Source organism: Scyliorhinus canicula, chromosome 23 (assembly GCF_902713615.1).
Source record: "Scyliorhinus canicula chromosome 23, sScyCan1.1, whole genome shotgun sequence".
NCBI lineage: Eukaryota > Metazoa > Chordata > Chondrichthyes > Carcharhiniformes > Scyliorhinidae > Scyliorhinus > Scyliorhinus canicula.
The window spans coordinates 24682898-24705832 of NC_052168.1; the positions used below are offsets into that span (position 1 = coordinate 24682898).

Genomic DNA, 22935 nt, shown 5'->3' on the forward strand with positions numbered 1-22935 from the left:
AGGATATTGCTGGTGTAAAAGGAAAGTATGAATTTGAATTTTATTTTTGTGTTTGTATTGAGATCTTTCCAACTTTATATATAGTTATAATATAGTTACTTTTTCTTTTATTATTAGTATTAAAAGTTAGGGCAGCATGGTAGCACAGTGGGTAGCACAGCTGTTTCACAGCTCCAGGGTTCCAGGTTCAATTCCCAGCTTGGGTCACTGTCTGTGCAGTGTCTGCATGTCCTCCCCGTGTCTGCTTGGGTTTCCTCCGGGTGCTCCAGTTTCCTCCCACAGTCCTAAGATTTTCATTTCATTTTTAATTTTCAAGATGTGCAGGTTAGGTAGATTGGTCATGATCAATTGCCCTTAGTGCCCAAGAAAAAAAGGTTAAGTGGGGCTACTGGGTTACGGGGTTCGGGTGGGGGCGTGGCCTTGAGTCGGGTTCTCTTTCTAAGGGCCGGTGCAGACTTGATGGGCCGAATTGCCTCCTTCAGCACTGTAAATTCTATGATTCTATGATTCATCAGCAGACTCCTGTGAATTTATTCAATAACTTTCCTCCACAGCTTCTTAAAAAGGTTAGGTTATATCAAGCCAGGTTTCACTCTGGGATCTCAGTTGTCCAGTATTAACATCAGCCGAGACCATAACAGCAGTCTTTATTTAAAATTATGAGAGTGACCACTCTTTACATATAATTAACTTGTCTTTCTTTGTTCATCAGGAAACAAGAATTTATCTTTAGTATTGGACCTTCTTTCACTTGTGCAGATAAAGATTGGAGATCTTGAGGAAATTGGCTGTATTGATTTCAAGCTCCTTTACCATGGTATAGTTGTTATTAATGTTACACTATCAATAGGTTTTTATGGGCTTTTCCAATTTGTGATTGAGAACTCAGTCAGGTCTCCTCTTTTCTAAGGCTGTATGAACCTTGATGAAAACCTGAGTTGATGGAGCTATACATTGTGGCCATTCATGAATTCTAATTCACCCTATACTGTGGGTCCAGTAGCACAGTGGTATTGTTACTGGACGAGTAATCCAGAGAGCTGGATGAATGATATCATCATGACAGCTCGATATTTAAAATTCAGCTAATTAAACAAATTCAGAATAAAACCGTGGGGTTTTATCACTACCAAGACAGGTAGCTCAAGTTGCGAAATTTCCAAATTGCTGGACCCACCTCACCTCAGCCTATGCAATTTTCACTCGCTAGGATAGAATATAGTCAATCCCACCAACCTGGGAAGCAGAGCATAGGCCGTTATGGGATGGGCGAATGCCAAGGTGACTAATTATAGGCTGGCCTCAGTTGCTTGGACTTTCCGCCAGTTGGTTTGCAAGCTGTTAAGCCCTCTAGACCTCACACCCACCCACCCCAACACTGATGCCCTCCATTGCAACTCAATGCCACCTTAAGCCCCCACCCTCTTCCTCCATGCCCTTTCATTGGTCCCATTTGAGCTTATACCCCCCACCTGACCCCCCCATATTTCCTCATCCCCCCATGCCAATTCCATAACCACACACTCAGTGTCTCCCATAGGCAGACCTCAGGAGCAATGTGGAGATGAGAAAAATTATCTTTGAACAGTTTAACAGCTCTCACTCCTACATATTTGATAGTGAAAAAAATCTCATTCATGAAAGCCATTAAAAAGTCTCCTCAAATGATTAATCTTTTACAAAAACAAACATTTCGGTGTGGACCGCACATCAAAGACAGCTAATCCTTTGATAACCTCTTTAAACTGTCAAACAAACTGAACTCAGAAGCCTCCTGCTACGGCAATTGCAGCTTTTGAAATTCCTCCAAATAATGACTAAATAATAGCCCTTGGAGGAAATGACAACAATTAACTCTATTGAAATTGCACAACCATGTCCTTTTTCTTTCCGAACCTGCACCAGGTGGCATGTCATTCAAAGCAGTTTAACAGAAGGTAGTTTTCCGCCTTTTTAATGTTTAAAGAGTTGGCATCTGAAAATCTTCAGATCATGACAGTGATACAGACGTGATATACACTGACATATCGACCTCTGGTGGCGGTCATGGAGTGAGTGGTTGCACATTTGGTGGTTCCCGCTCAAGGTGGATTTTTTCAGTTCTTCCTCACCCGAATGGTGTGGTATTTGAGGGCAAAACGTTTATGAGTACCCAGGGAAGGCAATATTCCTCTGGTGAGCTGGATGTATGGATCAATGGATGAGAAGTGCCATGAAAAAGAGAGAACAGATGGAGGAGGAAAGTTTTCATGGTGCACCACAGGTGAAGATGGCAGAGGGTAAGGGGGCTGTGCTGCCCACCCAGTGGTCAACGGAGCAGCTGGTGGAGTTTTTGAATAATAAATTCCAGCAGCAGAGGAAAGAGGCTTTGAAGGATTTGGTCAAGGTGGTGCAGACACTCAGGGAAGCAGAGGCAGAAGGCTCACGGCCTGGCGATCCAGAAGGTGGAAGAGTCGCTGGTGGAGCATGAGGATCGGCTGACCTCTCTGGAGATGGAGATAGTGTTGAGCAGCCGGAAGAGGCGAGGAGAGAAATTGGAAGATCTTAAGAACCACTCCAGGAAGCAGAATGTGAGGATTGCCGGGATGCCTGAGGGCATTGAGGGAGTAGAGGCCGCCACGTATGTTTCGAGCATGCTGGAAAAGTTGATGAAGGAGGGAGTCTTTTTTTAAATTTAGAGTACCCAATTCATTTTTTTCCAATTAAGGGGCAATTTAGCGTGGCTAATCCACCTAACCTGCACATCTTTGGGTTGTGGGGGCGAAACCGACGCAAACACAGGGAAAATGTGCAAACTCCACACAGACAGTGACCCAGAGCCGGGATCGAACCTGGGACCTCGGCGCCTTGAGGCAGCCGGGCTAACCCACTGCGCCACCGTGGCTTTGACCGGCCCCTCGAGGTGGATCAGGCACACAGGATGTTGAGGAGGAAGCCGCAGGTAGGGTGACTGTCAAGGGTGATAATGGTGAGGCTTCATCGATTTTTGGACAAAGAACAAATTCAGGAATGGACGAGGCAGACCAAGAGATGCACCTGGGAAGGGAGTGAACTGTGGATTTACCAGGATCTACGTGTGGAGCTGACGAAGCGGAGAACTGGCTAGAACTGGATGAAGACGGCTCTCTTTAAGAAGGGATGACGATCAGGATTTTGTACCCTGCCTGCTTGAGGCTGATTCTTCAAAAGCTAGAAGAGGCAACGGACTTTATGTGGGACCATGGACTGGGAGGAGTGTGAGGACATTGAACTTTGGAGGGGAGCTTTGTGTTTATTGTGAGGTATATGGGGTGGGTTTCAATGGGGGAATGGTGATGGTGAGTGTGTCTTTTGTTTCTCTTCTTTGGAGGGATGAGGGGACGTCAGAGGCCTTGGGTGGGGGCCACCATGCTAGCTGGGCAGGCTAGTTAGCAGGAGTGAAGTGGGGGGTTGCCATGAGGAAGGCATAGGGGGGTTGGGGTTGTTTGATTTGTTGGTGGTGGTGGGGGGGAGGGGGGGGTTGCTGACATGGGTGTACTTGGTGTGGTGCAGTTGCAAAGGGAGAGATGGTGGCGCACATCTGAGGGAAGGCCTGGAGGGGCATGTGACGCAGGCCGGGGGCTGGCTTAAAAAGGGGTATGGCCAATTGGCAAGGGAAGGGGCAGGGTGCCCCTCGACCAGGCTGGTCACATGGCAGGTTATTTTTGGGATTTGTGGGCAGGGATGACCCCCTGTCAGGGGGTTCCCTGTCAGGGCAGGTGAGGTAGGTGTTTTTGGAGTAGGGCGGTGTGGAATCTGATAAATTACTATTGGGCGAATAGGGCAGCGAATATTGCGAAGGTGAGGAAATGGGCTGAGGAGATTTTGATTTGGTGGTGGATGGAGGTGGCGTCGTGTAGGGGAATGGGTTTGAGGACTGTATTGTTGGCACCTCTTCCGTTCTCGAAGGTCAGGTACTCTGAGCCTGTGATGTTGTTGGCGTTAAGGTTGTGGGGCCAGTGTAAACAACATTTTGGCCTAGAGAGCATGTCTTTATGGGTGCCTATATGTGGCAACTGTAGATTTGTGCTTCTGGGGATGGATGAGAGGTTCCAGGGGTAGCGGCAAGTTGGGATTGACTATTTTAGGGACTTGTTTATAGGGGCAATTTCGTGGGGCTGGAGGAATTGTATGATCTGCCCAAAGGGAATAACTTTAGGTACTTGCAGGAGGGGGATTCCGTGAGGAGAGAGCTGCCTCCTTCCCAGGGCTACCGTCTCTGGTGTTGCAGGATAAGTTGTTGTCGGAGGCTGAAATAGGGGAAGGTGTTGGATATATGCAAGAAATTGATAGAGAGTTTAGGCAGTCCGGTGGAGGAGATCAAGCGCAAGTGGGAGGAGGAGCTGGGAGGGAAAGTGCAGGCTAGGACGTGGGCAGAGGGAGAACGTGTCCTCGTCATGTGCAATGTTAAGCCTCATCCAGTGGTGCATAGGGCCCACATGACAGTGGCGAGGATGAGCAGGTTCTTTGCGGGGGTGGAAGACAAGTACAGGGGGGGGCGGGGGCCACGAATCACGTCCACATGTTCTTGGCATGTCCAAAACTGGGGGGGATTCTCAGATGTTATGTCCGAGGTTCTACGTGTGGGGGTGGTTGTTTATTTAGGATGCCGTGTGATTTTTGTTGTGTATATTGGTAAAAAGCCTTGAATAAAAATATTTTAAAAATAGTGTTACATTTACCTCATAAATTCATGACTCCCACACTGTGGATAAAGAGCCTTGCAACAATCATAATGGGGTCTACTGTATGAGAAAATACTTTCCATACAGCGAGTGGTTACGGTCTGGAATACACTGCCTGACAGTGTGGAGGAGACAGGTTCACTCGAAACATTCAAAGGGGAATTAGACTATTATCTGTAAAAAAAGATTGCAGTGAGACAGATTGGCAAGAGAATGGCACGAAGTGAATTGCTCATTCTGAGAGGCGGTGCAGACATGATGGGTTAAATATCCTCCTCCTACGGTATAATAATTCTGTTGATTCTGGTTGAACTTGACACCGAATTGAAATGGCCCAGCTGAATTCTGGTATCCCTCCTGCTCCACAATATTTCCCCTACCAGCAGAAATTGGATCTGCTGGAAATGGAGACAGGGGAAATCTGCACCCAAGTCCCACTTTCCATTTTTAAAGGTATGGAAAGTCTTCCCAACACCATGAAAATCCAGCTCCTAATATCATTAATGGTGAGAATGAAACAACAACATTCTGATAGAAATGCAGCTGGCTTGCCCTTGAGGGAAGAAATTCTGTTGGAATTAACCAGTCTGAGCCATATGTAACTTCAGAGTCAGACCTACTACAAAAACAGTAAGAATTTACAGTGCAGAATGAAGCCAGTGGACCATCATGTCTACAACAACCCTCTGAAAAAGCACTCTACCTAGGCCCACTTACCCGCGCTATCCCATAACCCTGTAACCCCACCTAACCCACACTTCTTTGGACTGTGGGAGTAAACCGGAGCACCCGGATGAAACAGACACGGGGTGAAGGTCCAAGCTCCACACATAGAGTCACCCAAGGCCAGATTCAAACCCATATTCCTGCCGCTGTGAGGCATCAGTGCTAACCCATATTCCTGCCGCTGTGAGGCATCAGTGCTAACCCATATTCCTGCCGCTGTGAGGCATCAGTGCTAACCCATATTCCTGCCGCTGTGAGGCATCAGTGCTAACCCATATTCCTGCCGCTGTGAGGCATCAGTGCTAACCCATATTCCTGCCGCTGTGAGGCATCAGTGCTAACCCATATTCCTGCCGCTGTGAGGCATCAGTGCTAACCACTCCAAATCTCCAAATTTGGCAGTTTTGTGTAAATCAGAAAATAATATGACTTAGAATAATGAGTAAATTTTAACACACTGATATTTTTATCCTTCAGCTAGTTCAGTATTTATATAATATGACATATAATGCTTGTTAAATAGTAAAAGTTGCTGAATTTTAAAATGAATGTTTTGTTTGTATTTTTGAAGTGTGTAACTTGGCAGGAAAATGCAGAACCATGAATACAGATATTCTCCAACCTGCTTTTAATTTCTTCTACTGCAGTTTGAAACAGACCTCCAGCCACAACAAAAATAGAGGTAGTTAATAATCTTGAGCTTTATGCATTTTTGTTACTGTTTCAGTTGCAGAAAAACAATGAAAGTCCTCTAGCTGAGATGAGGTCACTTGTGAGATTTGGCAAAACATCCTATAAATGATATGCTTCATGCTCCATTTTCAATCATTTGCTGCTGATTTAGACTGCCTCACAGGTTTGTAGGATGTTCCTGAGAGTAAAGATTATCCAGCCATTCAATTGCAATAGGTTGCTGCCAACAACACTTCAAAGTTTGTGAATCCATACTAAGAGGTGTTGGGCTTTTTCTTTCACAATAAATCCATAGCATGAAGCAAAAATGCACAAAAATAGGGGTGACAGATTATTGACACATCACAGGTTTAAAGTCCTGGGAGCCATTTAGAGCTCGGTGTACACAGGAGACTACAGCTCAAAGAAAACTCTGGCAGTGGCAGCTTAGTGAAGCACACTGTTTCTGAGAGAGTCAGAATTGTGTCGGTGATGCGAGTGCAGCTTTGTGAATGCAGTCTCGGGAGAAGAGATTGAAATATCAGGAGTTCAGCAGTGGTTGATGCAGCCAGACTCAGAGCAGCTGTTGAGGGAATGCAGAGGCTAGATCTTCAAAAGTCATCAATTCTATTTGAATATTTATTTTCAGTGATTTTTTTTTCAAAAAATGAAAACATAAGTTATACAAACGTATTATGTAACCACTTAAAATGTATTCATTGTTAATTATGCAGTTGTGTCGGTGTTACTGTCTAATTCCTCTCTGATGGAATTACTGGAGAAGATTTTAGAACAGACTTGGTCAGAGCAATCTCCTCTTGAACCTCTCCCTGATGATCTGGTTTGCTCTGTCTGGTTATTAACAGACTCTTTAATTCAAAACCAGACCAACTATAAATCAGAGGTGAGTAGTCCAGGTTCGGTAAAGGTTTCTCAAAAACGTCAAGACCTTATTTTAGAAGGTATTGCTGGAATGATTAACTGATAAATGTATTTAAATTTTATATCTGTGCTTTTAAAATGTTTGTACTTCCGGCTGTTCAAACATTTAAGCTTTCTTTATGTTAACATTTAACGTTAAATCTGCTAGTTAAACATACCGAATGGAAGTCATCTATGATTAAGGGGAGGCGGTGGTTTAGTGGTATTGTCACTAGACTAGTAATCCAGATCTAGGGTTATGCTCTAGGATCTCAGGTTCGAATTCAATAAAAATCTGGAACTAAAAATTTACATTGATGTAAAAACCCTTCTTTTAAATCTGCCGTCCTTACCTGCTCTGGCCTACATGTGACTCCAAACCCAGACTGCAATGCAGTTGACTCTTAACTGCCCCCCACTGAAATGGCCTAACAAGGGCAATTAGGGATGGGCAACAATGCTAGCCCAGCCAACGACTCCCACATCCCAAGAGCAAAAAAAAACCCAGTTACCTGCAACAGTGTAGTTGCAGATGCTGGTCTCTATGAACTTTAGAGGAGCAAGTTTCTAAAGATTACAGATGGGATTCTCCGTCTGTTCATGGCAGTGGAATTCTCCAGTCCCGCTGCCGTGAATGGGAGATTTGGCTGAGTGCCGATTCTCCGGCAGCAGTGTGCCTGCCGCAAGTCCATCATGTCAGGAGAATTGCAAGGGAGCCCCGAATTGGGATTTGAGGCGGGTACAAAATAGTTTCCGATGACCCTGGCCTACTGCAGTTAACTCTTTCTTGGCAAGATCCTGATCACAGCTAATTTGCATTAATTTAAACTCATTAGTACGATTAAAGTCGAATGCAGGAGCTTCCCGGTATTCTCCCACTCTCGTAGCGAGTAGTCACTGGGCATGAATCACTACTGGTCCTTAAAAGTGGGGACCAGGCTCCATGGACTCCAAGGGGGAACTGTGGAAGTGAGTATGCCTCTCCACTTACCTCCAGCGAGCACAAGGGCATAGCAACCGCTGGCCAGATGCCGCCGGTGGGTGGGGGGGTCGGGGGGGGGAACTTGCGGGCCTACAAGGGAGCTGGGGATTGGGGGCTAGGATTGGACTGGAGGGGGCCAGATTGGGGGTCTTCCCCGGGATAGGGTCGCTTTGGCTCTGTGAAGCCATGAGGCCTGCACTTCTTCATTTATAACACCCCATAACAGGGCGAAGCACAGCTGCAATCTGTCTTTCCTATTCTACAGCTTGTTTCTTGGAGAAACGTTTCACCTCCCCTGAAGTTTCAGTAGGCTCTGTGGTTTCAATGTTACAGTGTGCCTTTCTTATCCCTTTGTACTTGGTTCTTTACATTGAATTTCACACCCCATTGACGTTTACAAGCCTCTTGATTGACTGAGGGTTATCTCAAAGGAGGAATTAGCTTTGTTTGTTTTTATTTTATTTTCATTTTCATTTCATTTATAGCAATTCACAGTCCATTAACTCTGAATTGTTTCCGGCCCAGGCTGCACATAGCCCAGATTTTACAGTGCAGAGATCCACTTGCATTGTAGCGAGAGATCGGGACAGCCCCAAAACAATCCACAACCTCCCCCCCTCCACCCCCGCAGCCGGAACCCAGGTACCCCTGACCCAATCCCGCACATGCGTGCAACATATGTCAACTTGGCACCTTCAACCTGGCGCCACCCATGCCAGCTAGCAGTACAGCCTTGGCCATGCCAGGCTGGCACTGTCCAGGTACCCAGGTGGCACCAGCAATGCCAGGACACCACCCTGCCGAAAGGGAAAGCCGCGGGGGGCCATCAAACCCCTTGGAGACCCCCCACGAGTGCCGTTCCATCTGGTCCCTATTTATGTGGACCAGTAACTAATGGCACTCGCCCAAAGTTTCTGAGGTGAAGGGGATGAATCCTACAGCCTCAGGTACCTTGGGAATCTGCACATTAGAGTAAGGCTAGCTGTCTCACTCTAATCTACAGATTTGCCAAAAAGTGATGGGCGGGATTCACATCATAACGTCTGGTTTGAAATGGAACAGTAAACTCCCTGGAGAGCATTATGGCTGAACGATGCTGGAGGAGAAATCTGCTTTGAACTAAGTCTTGTTTATTTCTGGCAGATTACATAGTTAAAAGTTTGGTTAATCTACATTTCCCTTCTAGCTGTAGTGGCTATGTTTGACTAGAAATTGGGTTGCTTACCATCCATTTTTAAGGAGCTGCACAGCTGTTAAGACCAAAATGTTAATGAAGAAACCGAGGCACACTTCCAACTGAACATGTACTGGCAGCAATATTGAGCAAGGGCAAACAATAGACATCCCACACGACATCTGAAATAGATGTTAGTCTTTTCATTTATGCAAATTAAAGGACCCAACATCTGCTTGAGGTCCTTTTTCACATATTATGTTTGAGGTAGACAGTGATATCACACGCTACATTCTTGGAAGCAGCCCTACTGAAATGCTGCACAAAGGAATTAACTAACTTGTGGCCCAGGCAGTCGCCTTTGAGCCAGAAACTGCAGGAGCTGAACTCAAGAGGTGAGGTGAGTGGGAGTGACTACCCTTGACATCAATGCAGCATTTAACCATCAAGGAGCGCTTGCAAAATTGAAGTCAATGGTAATCAGGAGGGGGAAACTCAATCCATTTTCTGGAGTCATACCCGGCACACTGGAAGATGGTTGTTGGAGGTCAACCATCTCAACTCAAGGACATCACAGCAGGAGTTCCTCAGGATAGCACCTCGGCCCAACAATCTCCAGCTGCTTCATCAATGACCTTCCTTCCATCATAAGGTCAGAAGTTCATAAGATATAGGAGCAGAATTCGGCCATTTGCCCATTGAGTCTGCTCCGCCGTTATATCATGGCTGATATGTTACTCATCTGCTACCTACAATGTTACAGACCAAGAGCTGGATTGCAAAATCAGCCAGAGCATCTCCCCCCTAGAACACATGACCTAGGAGCGGAAGTAGGCAATTTAGCCTCCCGAGCCTAATACTCTCAATGTGAGCATGGCTGTTCGGTAGGCATAGTGGTTAGCACAGTTGCTTCACAGCTCCAGGGTCCCAGGTTTGATTCCCGGCTTGGGTCACTGTCTGTGTGGAGTCTGTACGTTCTCCCCGTGTCTGCGTGGGTTTCCTCCGGGTGCTACGATTTCCTCCCACAGTCCAAAGATGTGCAGGTTAGGTGGATTGACCATACTAAATTGCCCTTAGTGTCCAAAAAGGTCGGTGGGGTTACAGGGTTATGGGGATAAAGCAGATTGGGTGGAGGCGTGGGGCTTAAGTGGGGTGCTCTTTCCAAGGGCCGGTGCAGATTCGATGGGTTCAATGGCCACCTTCTGCATCATAAATTCTAAGATTCTATGATCTCATCCTGACCTTAACTCCATCGTCCTGCCCGTTCTCCACAACCCTTCAACCCATTATCAATTAAAAATTTGTCTAACTCCTTAAATTTACTCACTGTCCCAGCATCCACTGCACTCTGGGGTATGAATTCCACAGATTCACAACCCTTCAGGAGAAGTAATTTTCCCTCAAATCTGTTTTAAATTTGCCACCTTTTATTCTAAGATTATGACATCTCGTTTTAAAATGCCCCAGAAAAAGAAGCATCAGATCCACGTCTACTTTATCCATACCTTTTAGCTTCTTGTATACCTCAATTAGATCTCCCCTTATTCTTCTAAACTCTAGAGAGCATATGCCGAAACTGTTCAATCCCTCCTCATACGACAAACCCCTCATTAATGGAATCAATCTAGTGAACCTCCTCTGAACTGCATCCAATGCCACTACATCTTTCCTCAAATAAGTGGACCAAAACTGTGCAGATAGGGAAGGAAGGAGAGACTACAGAATATAATGTTACAATCATAGCTAGGGTGTAGAGAAAAGATCAACTTAATGGGGAGCACAGTAGCATTGTGGATAGCACAATGGCTTCACAGCTCCAGGGTCCCAGGTTCGATTCCGGCTTGGGTCACTGTCTGTGCGGAGTCTGCAGATCCTCCCCGTGTGTGCGTGGGTTTCCTCCGGGTGCACCGGTTTCCTCCCACAGTCCAAAGATGTGCGGGTTAGGTGGATTGGCCATGATAAATTGCCCTTAGTGTCCAAAATGTGCCCTTAGTGTTGGGTGGGGTTACTGGGTTATGGGGATAGGGTGGAGGTGTTAACCTTGGGTAGGGTGGTCTTTCCGGGAGCCGGTGCAGACTCGATGGGCCGAATGGCCTCCTTCTGCACTGTAAATTCTATGTCTATGTCTCTATGTATAATACGAGGTAGGTCCATTCAAAAGTCTGATGGCAGCAGGGAAGAAGCTGTTCTTGAGTCAGTTGGTACGTGACCTCAAACTTTTGTAATTTTTCCTGACGGAAGACGGTGGAAGGAGAGTATGTCCGGGGTGCGTGGGGTCCTTAATTATGCTAGTTGCCTTTCCGAGGTAGCGGGAATTGTAGACAGAGTCAATGGATGGAGGCTGGTTTGCATGATGGACTAGGCTACATTCATGAACTTTTGTAGTTTCCTGCGGTCTTCGGCAGAGTAGGAACCATACCAAGCTGTGATACAACCAGAAAGAATGCTTTCTATGGTGAATCTGTAAAAGTTGGTGAGAATCGTAGCTGACATGCCAAATTTCCTTAGTCTTCTGAGAAAGTAGAGTCGTTGGTGGGCTTTCTTAACTATAGTGTCAGCATGGGGGGACCAGGACAGGTTGTTGGTAATCTGGACACCTAAAAAGTTGAAGTTCTCGACCCTTTCTACTTCATTCCCATTGATGTAGACAGGGGCATGTTCTCCTCTACGCTTCCTGAAGTTGATGACAATCTACTTCGATTTCTTGACATTGAGGGAGAGATTTTTGTTGTCACACCAGTTCACCAGATTCTCTATCTCATTCCTGTACTCAGTCTTGTTATTGTTTGAAATCCGACCCACCACGGTGGTGTCATCAGCAAATTTGAAAATCGAGTTGGAGGGAATACATTCATAGGTGTATAAGGAGTATAGTATGGGGCTGAGGACACAGCCTTGTGGCGCACCAGTGTTGAGGATGATTGTGGAGGAGGTGATGTTGCCTATCCTTACTGATTGTGGTCTGTGGGTTAGGAAGTTCAGGATCCAGTCGCAGAGGGAGGAGCCATGGCCCAGCCACGGAGTTTGGAGATGAGTTTCGTAGGAATAATGGGTGTTGAAGGCTGAGCTGTAGTCAGTAAATAGGAGCCTGACATAGGTGTCTTTGTTATCTAGGTGCCAACATTCCATTTGCTTTCCTTATTATTTGCTGCACCTGCATGCTCGTGTGTAACTTCATTGAAGCCTACTCGTGACAATAAGCGATTTTCATTTCATTTCATCCCAACTTGACCTTCAATGGCATTACCATCGCTGAAACCCCGCTATCAAAATCCTCAGTATTACCATTGACCAGAAACTGAACTGCATCAGCCATATAAGTGCTCTGGCAAAAGAACAGGTTAGAGGTTGAGGGTTCTGTGGTGAATAACTCACCCCTAACGCCCCAAAGCCTGTCCACCATCTATATATCACAAGTCAGAATTGTGATGGGATACTCTTGATTTGCCTGGATGCTTGTAGGCCCAGTAACACTTGAAGCTCAACACCATTCAGGACGTAGCGGCCTGCTTGATCAGCACCCCATCCAATACCCTCAACTTTCGCTTCCTTCACATCAACACACCGTGGTAGCAGTGTGTATCATCTACAAGATGCACTGCGAGAACTAACCAATGCACCTTCAACAGCATCTTCCAAACCCACAACCTTTATCAGCTAGAAGGACAAGGGCAACAGATGCATGAGAACACCAGCACCTGCAAGTTCCCCCTCCAAACAACACACCATCCTGACTTGGAACTATATCTCCACTCCTTCACATGATCAAAATCCCGGATTCCCCTCCCGAACAGCACTAGGTGGACTGCAGCGGTTCCAGAAGGCAGCTCACCACCATCTTCTCGAGGCCAACTAGGGATGGACAACATATGTTGGCTTTATCAGTGACACCCATTCCACAAAAGAATAGAAAAAAAGTCCACGCCAAGACTTGTTGGCGGTGGAAGGAGGGTTAATGACCCAATTCAACAGGTTGATAATCAATCTTCTATTCATAGAAACAATAGAACAGAGAACGATACAGCGCAAGTACAAGGCCCGTTCGGCCCTCGATGTTGCACCGACATGGAAAAAAAAAAAAAAAACTAAAGGCCATCTAAACCTACACTATGCCCTTATCATCGCATATGCTTATCAATAAATTCTTTAAATGCCCGCAATTGTTGGCCGAGTTCACTACTGTTTGCAGGTAGGGCATCCCACGGCCCTCAACACACTCTTTGCGTAAAAAACCCACCTCTGACCTCTGTCCTATATCTATTACCCCTCAATTTTAAGGCTATGTCCCCTCGTGCTAGCCCACCTCCATCCGCGGGAGCAGGCTCTCGCTGTCCACCTATCTAACCCTCTGATCATTTTGTAGCCTCTATTAAGTCACCTCTTAACCTTCTTCTCTCTAACGAAAACAACCTCAAGTCCATCAGCCTTTCTGCATAAGATTTTCCCTCCATACCAGGCAACATCCTGGTAAACTCTCCTCTTGCACCCGTTTCCAAAGCTTCCACGTCCCTTCTATAATGAGGCGACCAGAACTGTACGCAATACTCCAAATGCGGCCGTACCAGAGTTTGGTACAGCTGCTCATGGACCTCATGGCTCCGGAACTCAATCCCTCTACCAATAAAGGCCAACACCATAGGCCTTCTTCACACCCTATCAACCTGGGTGCAACTTTCAGGGATCTATGTACATGGACACCGGAGATCCCTACTGCTCATACCACACTACCAAGAATTGTACCATTAGCCAATATTCCGCATTCCTGTTATTCTTTCCAAAGTGAATCACCTACACTTTCTCCACATTAAACTCCTTTGCCACCTCTCAGCCCAGCTCTGCAGCTTATCTATGTCCCTCTGTAACCTGCAACTCCTTCCGCACTGTCTACAACTGCACACCGACTTTAGTGTCGTCTGCAAATTTACCTCACCCATCCTTCTGCTGCCCTCCTCAGGTCATTTATAAAATGACAAACAGCAACGGCCCCAGAACAGATCCTTTTGGTACGCCACTCGTACGGAACTCCATTCTGACATTGTCCCATCACTACCACTCTCTGTCTTCTTTCAACTAGCCATTTCTGATCCACATCTCTAAATCACCCTCAATCCCCAGCCTCCGTATTTTCTGCAATAGCCGACCGTGGGGAACCTTATCAAACGCTTTACTGAAATCCATATACACCACATCAACTGCTCTACCCTCGTCTACCTGTTCAGTCCACCTTCTCAAAGAACTCGATAAGGGTTTGTGAGGCATGACCTACCCTTCACAAAAACCATGCTGACTATCCCTAATCATATTATTCCTATCTAGATGATTATAAATCGTATCTTTTATAATCCTCTCCAAGACTTTACCCACCACAGACGTTAGGCTCACCGGCCTATAGTTACCGGGGTTTATCTCTACTCCCTTTCTTGAACAAAGGGACCACATTTGCTATCCTCCAGTCCTCTGGCACTATTCCTGTAGCCAATGATGACCTAAAAATCAAAGCCAAAGGCTCAGCAATCTCTTCCCTGGCTTCCCAGAGAATCCTAGGATAAATCCCATCCGGCCCCGGGGACTTATCTATTTTCACCTTGTCCAGAATTGCCAACACTTCTTCCCTACGCACCTCAATGCCATCTATTCTAATAGCCTGGGTCTCAGCATTCTCCTCCACAATATTATTCTTTTTTCTTGAGTGAATACTGACGAAAAGTATTCATTTAATATCTCGCTTATCTCCTCAGCCTCCACACACACTTCCCACCACTGTCCTGACTGGCCCTACTCTTACCCTAGTGCATTCTTTTATTCCTGACATACCTATAGAAGCTTTTGGGTTTCCTTGATCCTACCTGCCAAAGACTTCTAATGTCCCCCTCTGCTCGTCTCAGCTCTCTCTTTAGATCCTTCCTCGCTTCCTTGTAACTATCAGCGCCCCACTGAAACTTCACGCACTCATCTTCACATAGGGCCTCCTTCTCCTCTTAACCAGAGATTCCACTTCCTTGGTAAAACCACGGTTTCCTCCCTCGCTCGACCCCCTTCCTCCCTGCCTGACTGGTACGTAGCTTATCCAGAACATGCAATAGCTGTTCCTTGAACAAGCTCCACAATATCCAGTGTGCCCAACCCTTGCAGCTACTTCTCCAACCAACACATCCTAAGTCATGTCTAATGGCATCATAATTGCCCTTCCCCCAAGCTATAACTCTTGCTCTGCGGGGTATACTTATCCCTTTCCATCACTAACGTAAAGGTCACCGAATTGTGGTCACTGTCTCCAAAGTGTTCACCTACCTCCAGATATCTAACACCTGGCCTGGTTCATTACCCAAAACCAAATCCAAAGTGGCCTCACCTCTTGTTGGCCTGTCAACATATTGTGTCAGAAAACCCTCCTGCACACATTGTACAAAGAACGAACCCATCCAATGTACTCGAACTATATATTTTCCAGTCAATATTAGGAAAGTTAAAGTCTCCCATAACAACTACCCTGTTACTTTCGCTCTTTTCTAGAATCATCTTCGCCATCCTTTTCCTCTACATCTCTAGAACTATTAGGTGGCCTATAGAAAACTCCCAACAGGGTGACCTCATCTCCTTTCCTGTTTCTAACCTCAGCCCATACTACCTCGGAAGAAGAGTCCCCATCTTGCATCCTTTCCTACCACCGTAATACTGTCCTTGAACTAGCAGCGCCACACCTCCCCCTCTTTTGCCCCCTTCTCTGACCTTACTAAAGCACCTAAACCCCGGAACCTGCAACACCATTCCTGTCCCTGCTCTATCCATGTCTCTGAAATGGCCACAACATCGAAGTCCCAGGTACCAACCCATGCTGCCAGTTCCCCTACCCTTATTTCGTATACTCCTGGCATTGAAATAGACACACTTCAAACCACAGACCTGAACACTGCCGCCCTCCTGCGAAGTCAAAACTGTGCTCCTGACCTCTCTACTCTCAATCTCTCGCACCCCAAAACTACAATCCAGGTTCCCATTGCCCCTGCTGAATTAGTTTAAACCCCCCCAAAGAGCACTAACAAATCTCCCCCCCAGGATATTGGTGCCCCTCAGGTTCAGATGTAGACCATCCTGTCTATAGAGGTCCCACCTTCCCCAGAAAGAGCCCCAGTTATCCAGAATCTGAATCCCTCCCGCCTGCACCATCCCTGTAGCCACGTGTTTAATTGCTCTCTCTCCCTATTCCTCATCTCACTATCACGTGGCACGGGCAACAACCCAGAGATAACAACTCTGTTTGTTCTCGCTCTGAGCTTCCATCCTAGCTCCCTAAAGGCCTGCCTGACATCCTTGTCCCCTTTCCTACCTATGTCGTTAGTGCCAATGTGGACTACGACTTGGGGCTGCTCCCCTCCCCCTTAAGGACCCGGAAAACAACGATCCGAGACATCCGTACCCTTGCACCTGGGAGGCAACATACCAAACGTGAGTCTCTCTCGCTCCCACAAAACCTCCTATCTGTGCCCCTGACTATTGAGTCCCCAATTACTAATGTTCTACTCCTTTCCCCCCTTCCCTTCTGAGCAACAGGGACAGACTCCGTGCCAGAGGCCCGTACCCCATGGCTTACCCCTGGTAAGTCGTCCCCCCCCACAAGTATCCAAAACGGTATACTTGTTACTCAGGGGAACGACCGCAGGGGGTCCCCTGCACTGACTTGCTTCTTCCCAGTCCCTCTTACAGTTACCCATCTATCTCCAGTCTTTGGTGTAACTACTTCCCTGAAGCTCCTATCTATGACCCCCCTCTGCCTCCCGAATGATCCGAAGTTCATCCAGCTCAAGCTCCAGGTCCCTAACACGGTTTTTGAGGAGCTGGAGTTGGGTGCACTTCCCACAGATGAAATCAGCAGGGACACTGACGGCGTCCCTCACCTCAAACATTCTGCAGGAGGAGCATTGTACTGCCTTCCCTGACATCCCCTCCTAGATTAAAAAAAAAAACAAGAAAAAGAAAAAGAAAGGAAGAGCTTACCTGATATTACCTCAAACCCTGATCCCGCTGAAAGGTAAGCAAATTTAAAGGCACTCCTCACCCTTCACGACAGGCCCCTGCTCCCGCTTCCCAACCACCGTGGGTGGGGGGGGTTGGTTAGAGGAGGAGGTAGGGTGGGAAACACTCACAAAGTGTTTCGGGTCTTAACTGTCACTTGCCAACAGCCCCTCCACAAACCCACCTTCACTTAGGCTGACCGCACTGCACGTATGCAAATTTCCCCAGAACAGCTGATCAGTAGCTCTGCTCTGCTGCCCTCTGCTCCTCTGCTCTGCTGCCCCTCTGCAATATTCCTTCCAATATTTCCCATGAAACAAGCAAACAAATTTATTGGAATGTGGTGCTGGGACCAGTCCGGCCCCCTCCCTTCCTAGCCCCAGATTGCTTGATTGCCCTCCCCCCTGATCTCTTACTCCCAGCAATCCTGATATGCTAGAGCACTCCCACCCAGGCCCGATTCTGCAGACCATTGACATATGGTGTTCCTGCCACCCCACCTCTGCACAGTCCAAATCCTTTTCTGGCCTTTGTTCTCTTTCTTCCTGCCCTCAGCACCGCCCCCCCCCCCCCCCCCCCCCCCCCCTCCCCACCTGATCTTCACTTCGCCAATCATCCTTCAGTCTTTGCTGGAGGGTCTCTCATTCATACAAATGAGGATCTGAAGCCAATACTTTTTTTTCATCTGCGCCTCTCGAATGCTTATAATTGCCAATTTGTACACCATTAATTGATGTACTATATAAGAACATTTGATCATTAGAAACCATCAATTCACAGACACGTGTTTCCGATATGAATCTAGGCTTTAATCGACTTACTACAGAGCCAGCCTGTTACCCGTTGATGAACTCTCAGTGAACTGTAGGCTGACTCTGGACAAGGGTATTTATACAGCAGCACTAGGGGGAGGAGTCATGGGCAGAGCCAAGGGTGGAGCCCTGTACAAGCTCCTGAGCATTCCCAGAGCTACTCCTCCTAGTGGTCGGATAACGCTACTGCGCTTACAAAGACATAGTGTGAATTATCATATTACATTCACACCCTGCAAAAAAATCAAGTCTGGCGGGGGTGGTGGTCTACAACATCAGTCCTGTCGGTGGTCGAATTGTCCGCTGTGATCTGCGGAGGCACCGGGGTTGCAGCCTCTTGCGGTGGCTGGATGGTTTTTGTGTGCTGGGGTACGATGGCAGACTCCAGGGAGGGTTGTATCCGAGCTTCATACTCTCCTGGTTCGACCGGGGACTGGGGGCGCTGGGGGCTGGCCTGCACAGAACTGGTGGAGCGAGCTCGCGGGCTCAGGAGCGCGAGGGGGCGGCAGCATGGGGTGTAGGGTGAGAGGTCCTTCTGTGGGGGTAGAGGGGGCGCTGGATCAGATCCCGGAGGGATACCATGTCCTGACGGCCGTCAGGGAACTCGACGAATGCGTACTGGGGGTTGGAGTGGAGCAGGCGCACCTTTTCAACAAGGGGATCGGTTTTGTGTGTCCTGACGTGTTTCCTCAGAAGTACAGGGCCCTGTGGTAGTGCCCCTGGAAAAAATGAAGAGCCTCTCGTGAGGGGTCTGATTGGTCGCTGTGCACAAAAGGGACCTAATAGCGTGAAGCGCGTCTGGGAGGACTTCCTGTCTCTGGGAGACTTGGAGCTTTCTAGACCGGAGGGTCAGTAGGACGGTCTTCCAGACCGTCGCGTTCTCCCTCTCCACCTGCCCGTTCCCCCTGGGGTTGTAGCTAGTAGTCCTGCTCGAGGCAATGCCCTTGTCGAGCAGGTACTGACGCAGCTCGTCGCTCATGAAGGACGAACCCCGGTCGCTGTGTACGTAGCTGGGGAAACCAAACAGGGTGAAGATGCTATGCATGGCCCTAATGACTGTGTGGGAGGTCATGTCGGGGCACGGGATAGCGAATGGGAAACGAGAGAACTCGTCTACGACGTTTAAAAAGTAAACGTTCTTGTTAGTTGAGGGGAGTGGCCCTTTGAAATCAATCGCGAGGCGTTCAAAGGGCCTAGAAGCCTTGACCAGGTGGGCCCTGTCTGGCCTATAGAAGTGCGGTTTGCACTCCGCACAGATCGGATTGGATTGGATTGGATTGGATTTGTTTATTGTCACGTGTACCGAGGTACAGTGAAAAGTATTTTTCTGCAAGCAGCTCAACAGATCATTCAGTACATGGGAAGAAAAGGGAATTGAACAGAATTCAAGAAAATACATGAGAATACATAATAGGGCAACACAAGATATACAAAAATGTAACTACATAAGCATTGGCATCGGATGAAGCAGACAGGGTGTAGTGTTAATGAGGACAGTCCATAAAAGGGTCATTTAGGAGTCTGGTGACAGTGGGGAAGAAGCTGTTTTTGAGTCTGTTCGTCCGTGTTCTCAGACCTCAGATCGGGCAGTCCCTGGTGACCGCTTTTACCTCCTCGTTGGAGAAAGGCAGGTTTCGGGCCCTGATGTAGTGGGCGAGCCGAGTGACCCCCGGGTGGCAGAGGTCATTGTGGATGACTTTCAATCGGTCAACCTGCGCGCTGGCGCATGTCCCATGGGATAGGGCATCCGTAGGCTCGTTGAGCTTCCCGGGTCGATACTTAATGTCGTAATTGTAGGTGGAGAGTTTCGATCCTCCACCTCAGAATTTTGTCGTTTTTAATTTTGCCCCTTTGCGAGTTGTCGAACATGAAGGCAACCGATTTTTGGTCGGTGATGAGGGTGAACCTCCTACCTGCGAGGTAGTGCCTCCAGTAACGGATAGCCTCCACAATGGCTTGTGCTTCTTTCTCGACTGAGGAGTGTCGGAGTTCTGAAGCGGAGAGGATACGGGAGAAAAATGCGACTGGTCTCCCTGCCTGATTTAAAGTGGCAGCAAGAGCTACCTCTGAGGCGTTGCTCTCTACCTGAAATGGAGTGGATTCATCCACCGCCCGCATGACCGCTTTGGCGATGTCCTCCTGGTATGGAGGGTGCTAGCTATGAAGAAAGGTTGAGTAGGTTAGGATTGTTTTCGTTGGAAAGACGGAGGTTGAGGGGGGACCTGATTGAGGTCTACAAAATTAAGAGAGGTATGGACAGGGTGGATAGCAACAAGCTTTTCCCTAGAGTGGGGGTGTCAGTTACAAGGGGTCACGATTTCAAGGTGAGAGGGGGAAAGTTTAAGGTAGATGTGCGTGGAAAGTTTTTTACGCAGAGGGTGGTGGGTGCCTGGAACGCTTTACCAGCGGGGGTGGTAGAGGCGGGCACGATAGCATCATTTAAGAGGCATCTAGACAGGTATATGAATGGGCGGGAACAGAGGGAAGTAGACCTTGGAAAATAGGAGACAGGTTTAGATAAAGGATCTGGATCGGCGCAGGCTGGGAGGGCCGAAGGGCCTGTTCCTGTGCTGTAATTTTCTTTGTTCTTTGTTCTCTTTGTTCTCTTTGATGCTGTCGAAGGCCTGGCGTGCCTCGGCTGACAGGGGAAATCGTGTGTCCCTAAAGAGTGGGCGGGCTTTGTCCGCATATTGAGGGACCCACTGGGCGTGGTAGGAAAAGAAACCCAAGCACCTTTTGAAGGCCTTGGGGCAATGGGGGAGGGGGAGTTCTAAGAGGGGGGCGGCATACGGTCCGGGTCTGGGCCCAGGACTCCGTTTTTCCACGACATAGCCGAGGATGGCTAGTCTGGTTGTGCGGAAAAACGCATTTCTCCTTGTTATACGTGAGATTCAGTTTCTGTGCCGTCTGGAGAAAACAGTGGAGGTTGGCGCCGTGGTCCTGCTGGTCATAGCCGCAGATGGTGACATTGTCCAAGTACGGAAACGTGGCCCGCAGCCCGTACTGGTCCACCATTCAATCCATTGCTTGTTGGAACACCGAGACCCCATTAGTGACGCCGAAAGGGATCCGGAGGAAATGGAAGAGGCGGCCATCGGCCTCGAATGCCGTGTAGTGGCGGTCCTCCGGGCGGATTGGGAGCTGGTGTATGCAGACTTCAGATCCACCGTGGAAAGAGCCGGTACTGAGCGATCTGGTTTACCATGTCTGCAATCCTGGGGAGGGGATACGCGTCGAGGAGCGTAAATCTATTTATGGTCTGACTATAGTCGACAACCATGCAGAATTTTTCCCCAGTCTTAATGACAACAACCTGAGCTCTCCAGGGACTATTGCTGGCCTCTATAACCCCCTCACTGAGAAGCCTTCGGACCTCTGCTCTGATAAATACCCTATCCTGCAGGCTATACCGCCTGCTACCAGTGGCTACGGGTTTACAGTCCTTTGTGAGATTGGCAAAGAGAGGAGGGGGGGGATTCGCAGCGTAGTGAGGCTGCAGATAGTGAGTGGGGGCAGGGGCCCGCCGAAGCTGAGGGTGAGGCTCTTGAGGTTACATTGAAAGTCTAGGCCTAATAAGAGTGGCGCGCAGAGTTCGGGCAAAACGTAGAGTTTGAATTTTGAGTACCTAGTGCCTCGGATTGTGAGTGTCGCAGCGATGCGCCCCTGGATCTGGATGGAATGGGAGCCTGAAGCAAGCGAGATAGTTTGCTGCACAGGGAAAACGGGGAGCGAACAGCGTCTTACCAGGTCTGGATGTATGAAGCTCTCAGTGCTCCCGGGGTCGAAGAGGCATGGCGTTTTGTACCCATTGATATGGACCTCTGCCATCAAATTTTGCAGATGCTTTGGGCATGATTGGTCCAGAGTGACTGCGTTGAGTTGCGGGTAGTCGGCAGCTCGAACAGCTGTGCTGGAGTGGCCCCGTGATGACTGCCCTCTGAGTTCATAGTCGTATTCTTCCGATGAGTTGTCCGAGCGCGGAGATGCAGGTTGGGCCCGTGGATCGCACATGGCGGCCGGTGAGGAAGATGGCGTCCAAGATGGCGGCCCCCATGAGTCGCACGTGGCCGGCCGCGTGGTGGAGGTTTGCCATGATGGCGGTCCCCATGGATCGCACGTGGCTGGAGGGGGCGGAGTCCGGGCATAGGCCGCAGCGTTTCAGGCCCCGCGGGCCTGCGGGTGAGGGGAGCGATTACTTCGTGCCGCTGGGGAGGTGGAAGCAGGGGCCCTTTTAGCGAGGCACACTCTTGCGTAGAGGCCTTTCCGCACGCAGCTGCTGCAGGTCGCGTTGCGGGCCAGGCAGTGCTGCCATGGGTGCTCGTTCTGGCCGCAGAAATGGCAGGCTGGAGTAGCATAGTGGCTGGCTGGAGCAGCATGGTGGCTGGGCGGCCGCGTAGCACAGGCCTGGGGGAGTCGCTGGTCGGGGGCCCATGATTGGGTCGCGGGGTCCGCGGGGAACGAGTTAAGGCTGCGGAAGGAGACCTCCATCGTGGTAGCAGCTTCCACAGTCGTTTCTAAGTCCTGGGCCCCCTTTTCCAGCAATCGTTGGCGCACATAATTAGACCTGAGGCCCGCTACAAAAACATCGCGTACAGCAAGTTCTCTGTGTTCAGCCGCGGTAACTGCTTGATAATTACAGTCATTGACAAATTATTGAGTTCCCTTAGAAATTCGGCAAGTGATTCTGTAGGCTGCTGGCGGCGAGTCCGTGAACACATGGCGTGCGTAAACTTCGTTAATGGGCTTCACATATATCTTATCGAGTACTGCTAGCGCTGCAGTATATGAACCGGCCGAGTTTAGTTGTGTAGAGATTCTGTGGCTCACCCTCGCGTGCAGTAGACTCAACTTCTGTTCCTCTGTCGTTTCGGCTGTGCTCGCTTCTGCCAGGTAGGCCTTGAAGCACCGCAGCCAGTGGGAGAAGATTTCTTT

General features: G+C 48.4%; 1 protein-coding gene across 11 annotated transcripts in view; it reads left to right on the forward strand.

Annotated features, from left to right (window-relative positions):
- Positions 1-22935, forward strand: part of LOC119956323 (meiosis inhibitor protein 1) — a 536433-nt gene that overhangs the window by 404195 nt on the left and 109303 nt on the right. For all 11 annotated transcript variants that reach the window (XR_005458631.1, XM_038783445.1, XM_038783450.1 and 8 more), the window contains 3 exons: positions 713-817; positions 6001-6111; positions 6836-7005. Coding sequence is in view for 10 of the 11 variants with exons in the window: in XM_038783445.1 (XP_038639373.1) it covers positions 713-817; positions 6001-6111; positions 6836-7005 (386 nt within the window). In the remaining variant the exon portion in view is untranslated. The remainder of the gene's footprint in view (positions 1-712; positions 818-6000; positions 6112-6835; positions 7006-22935) is intronic.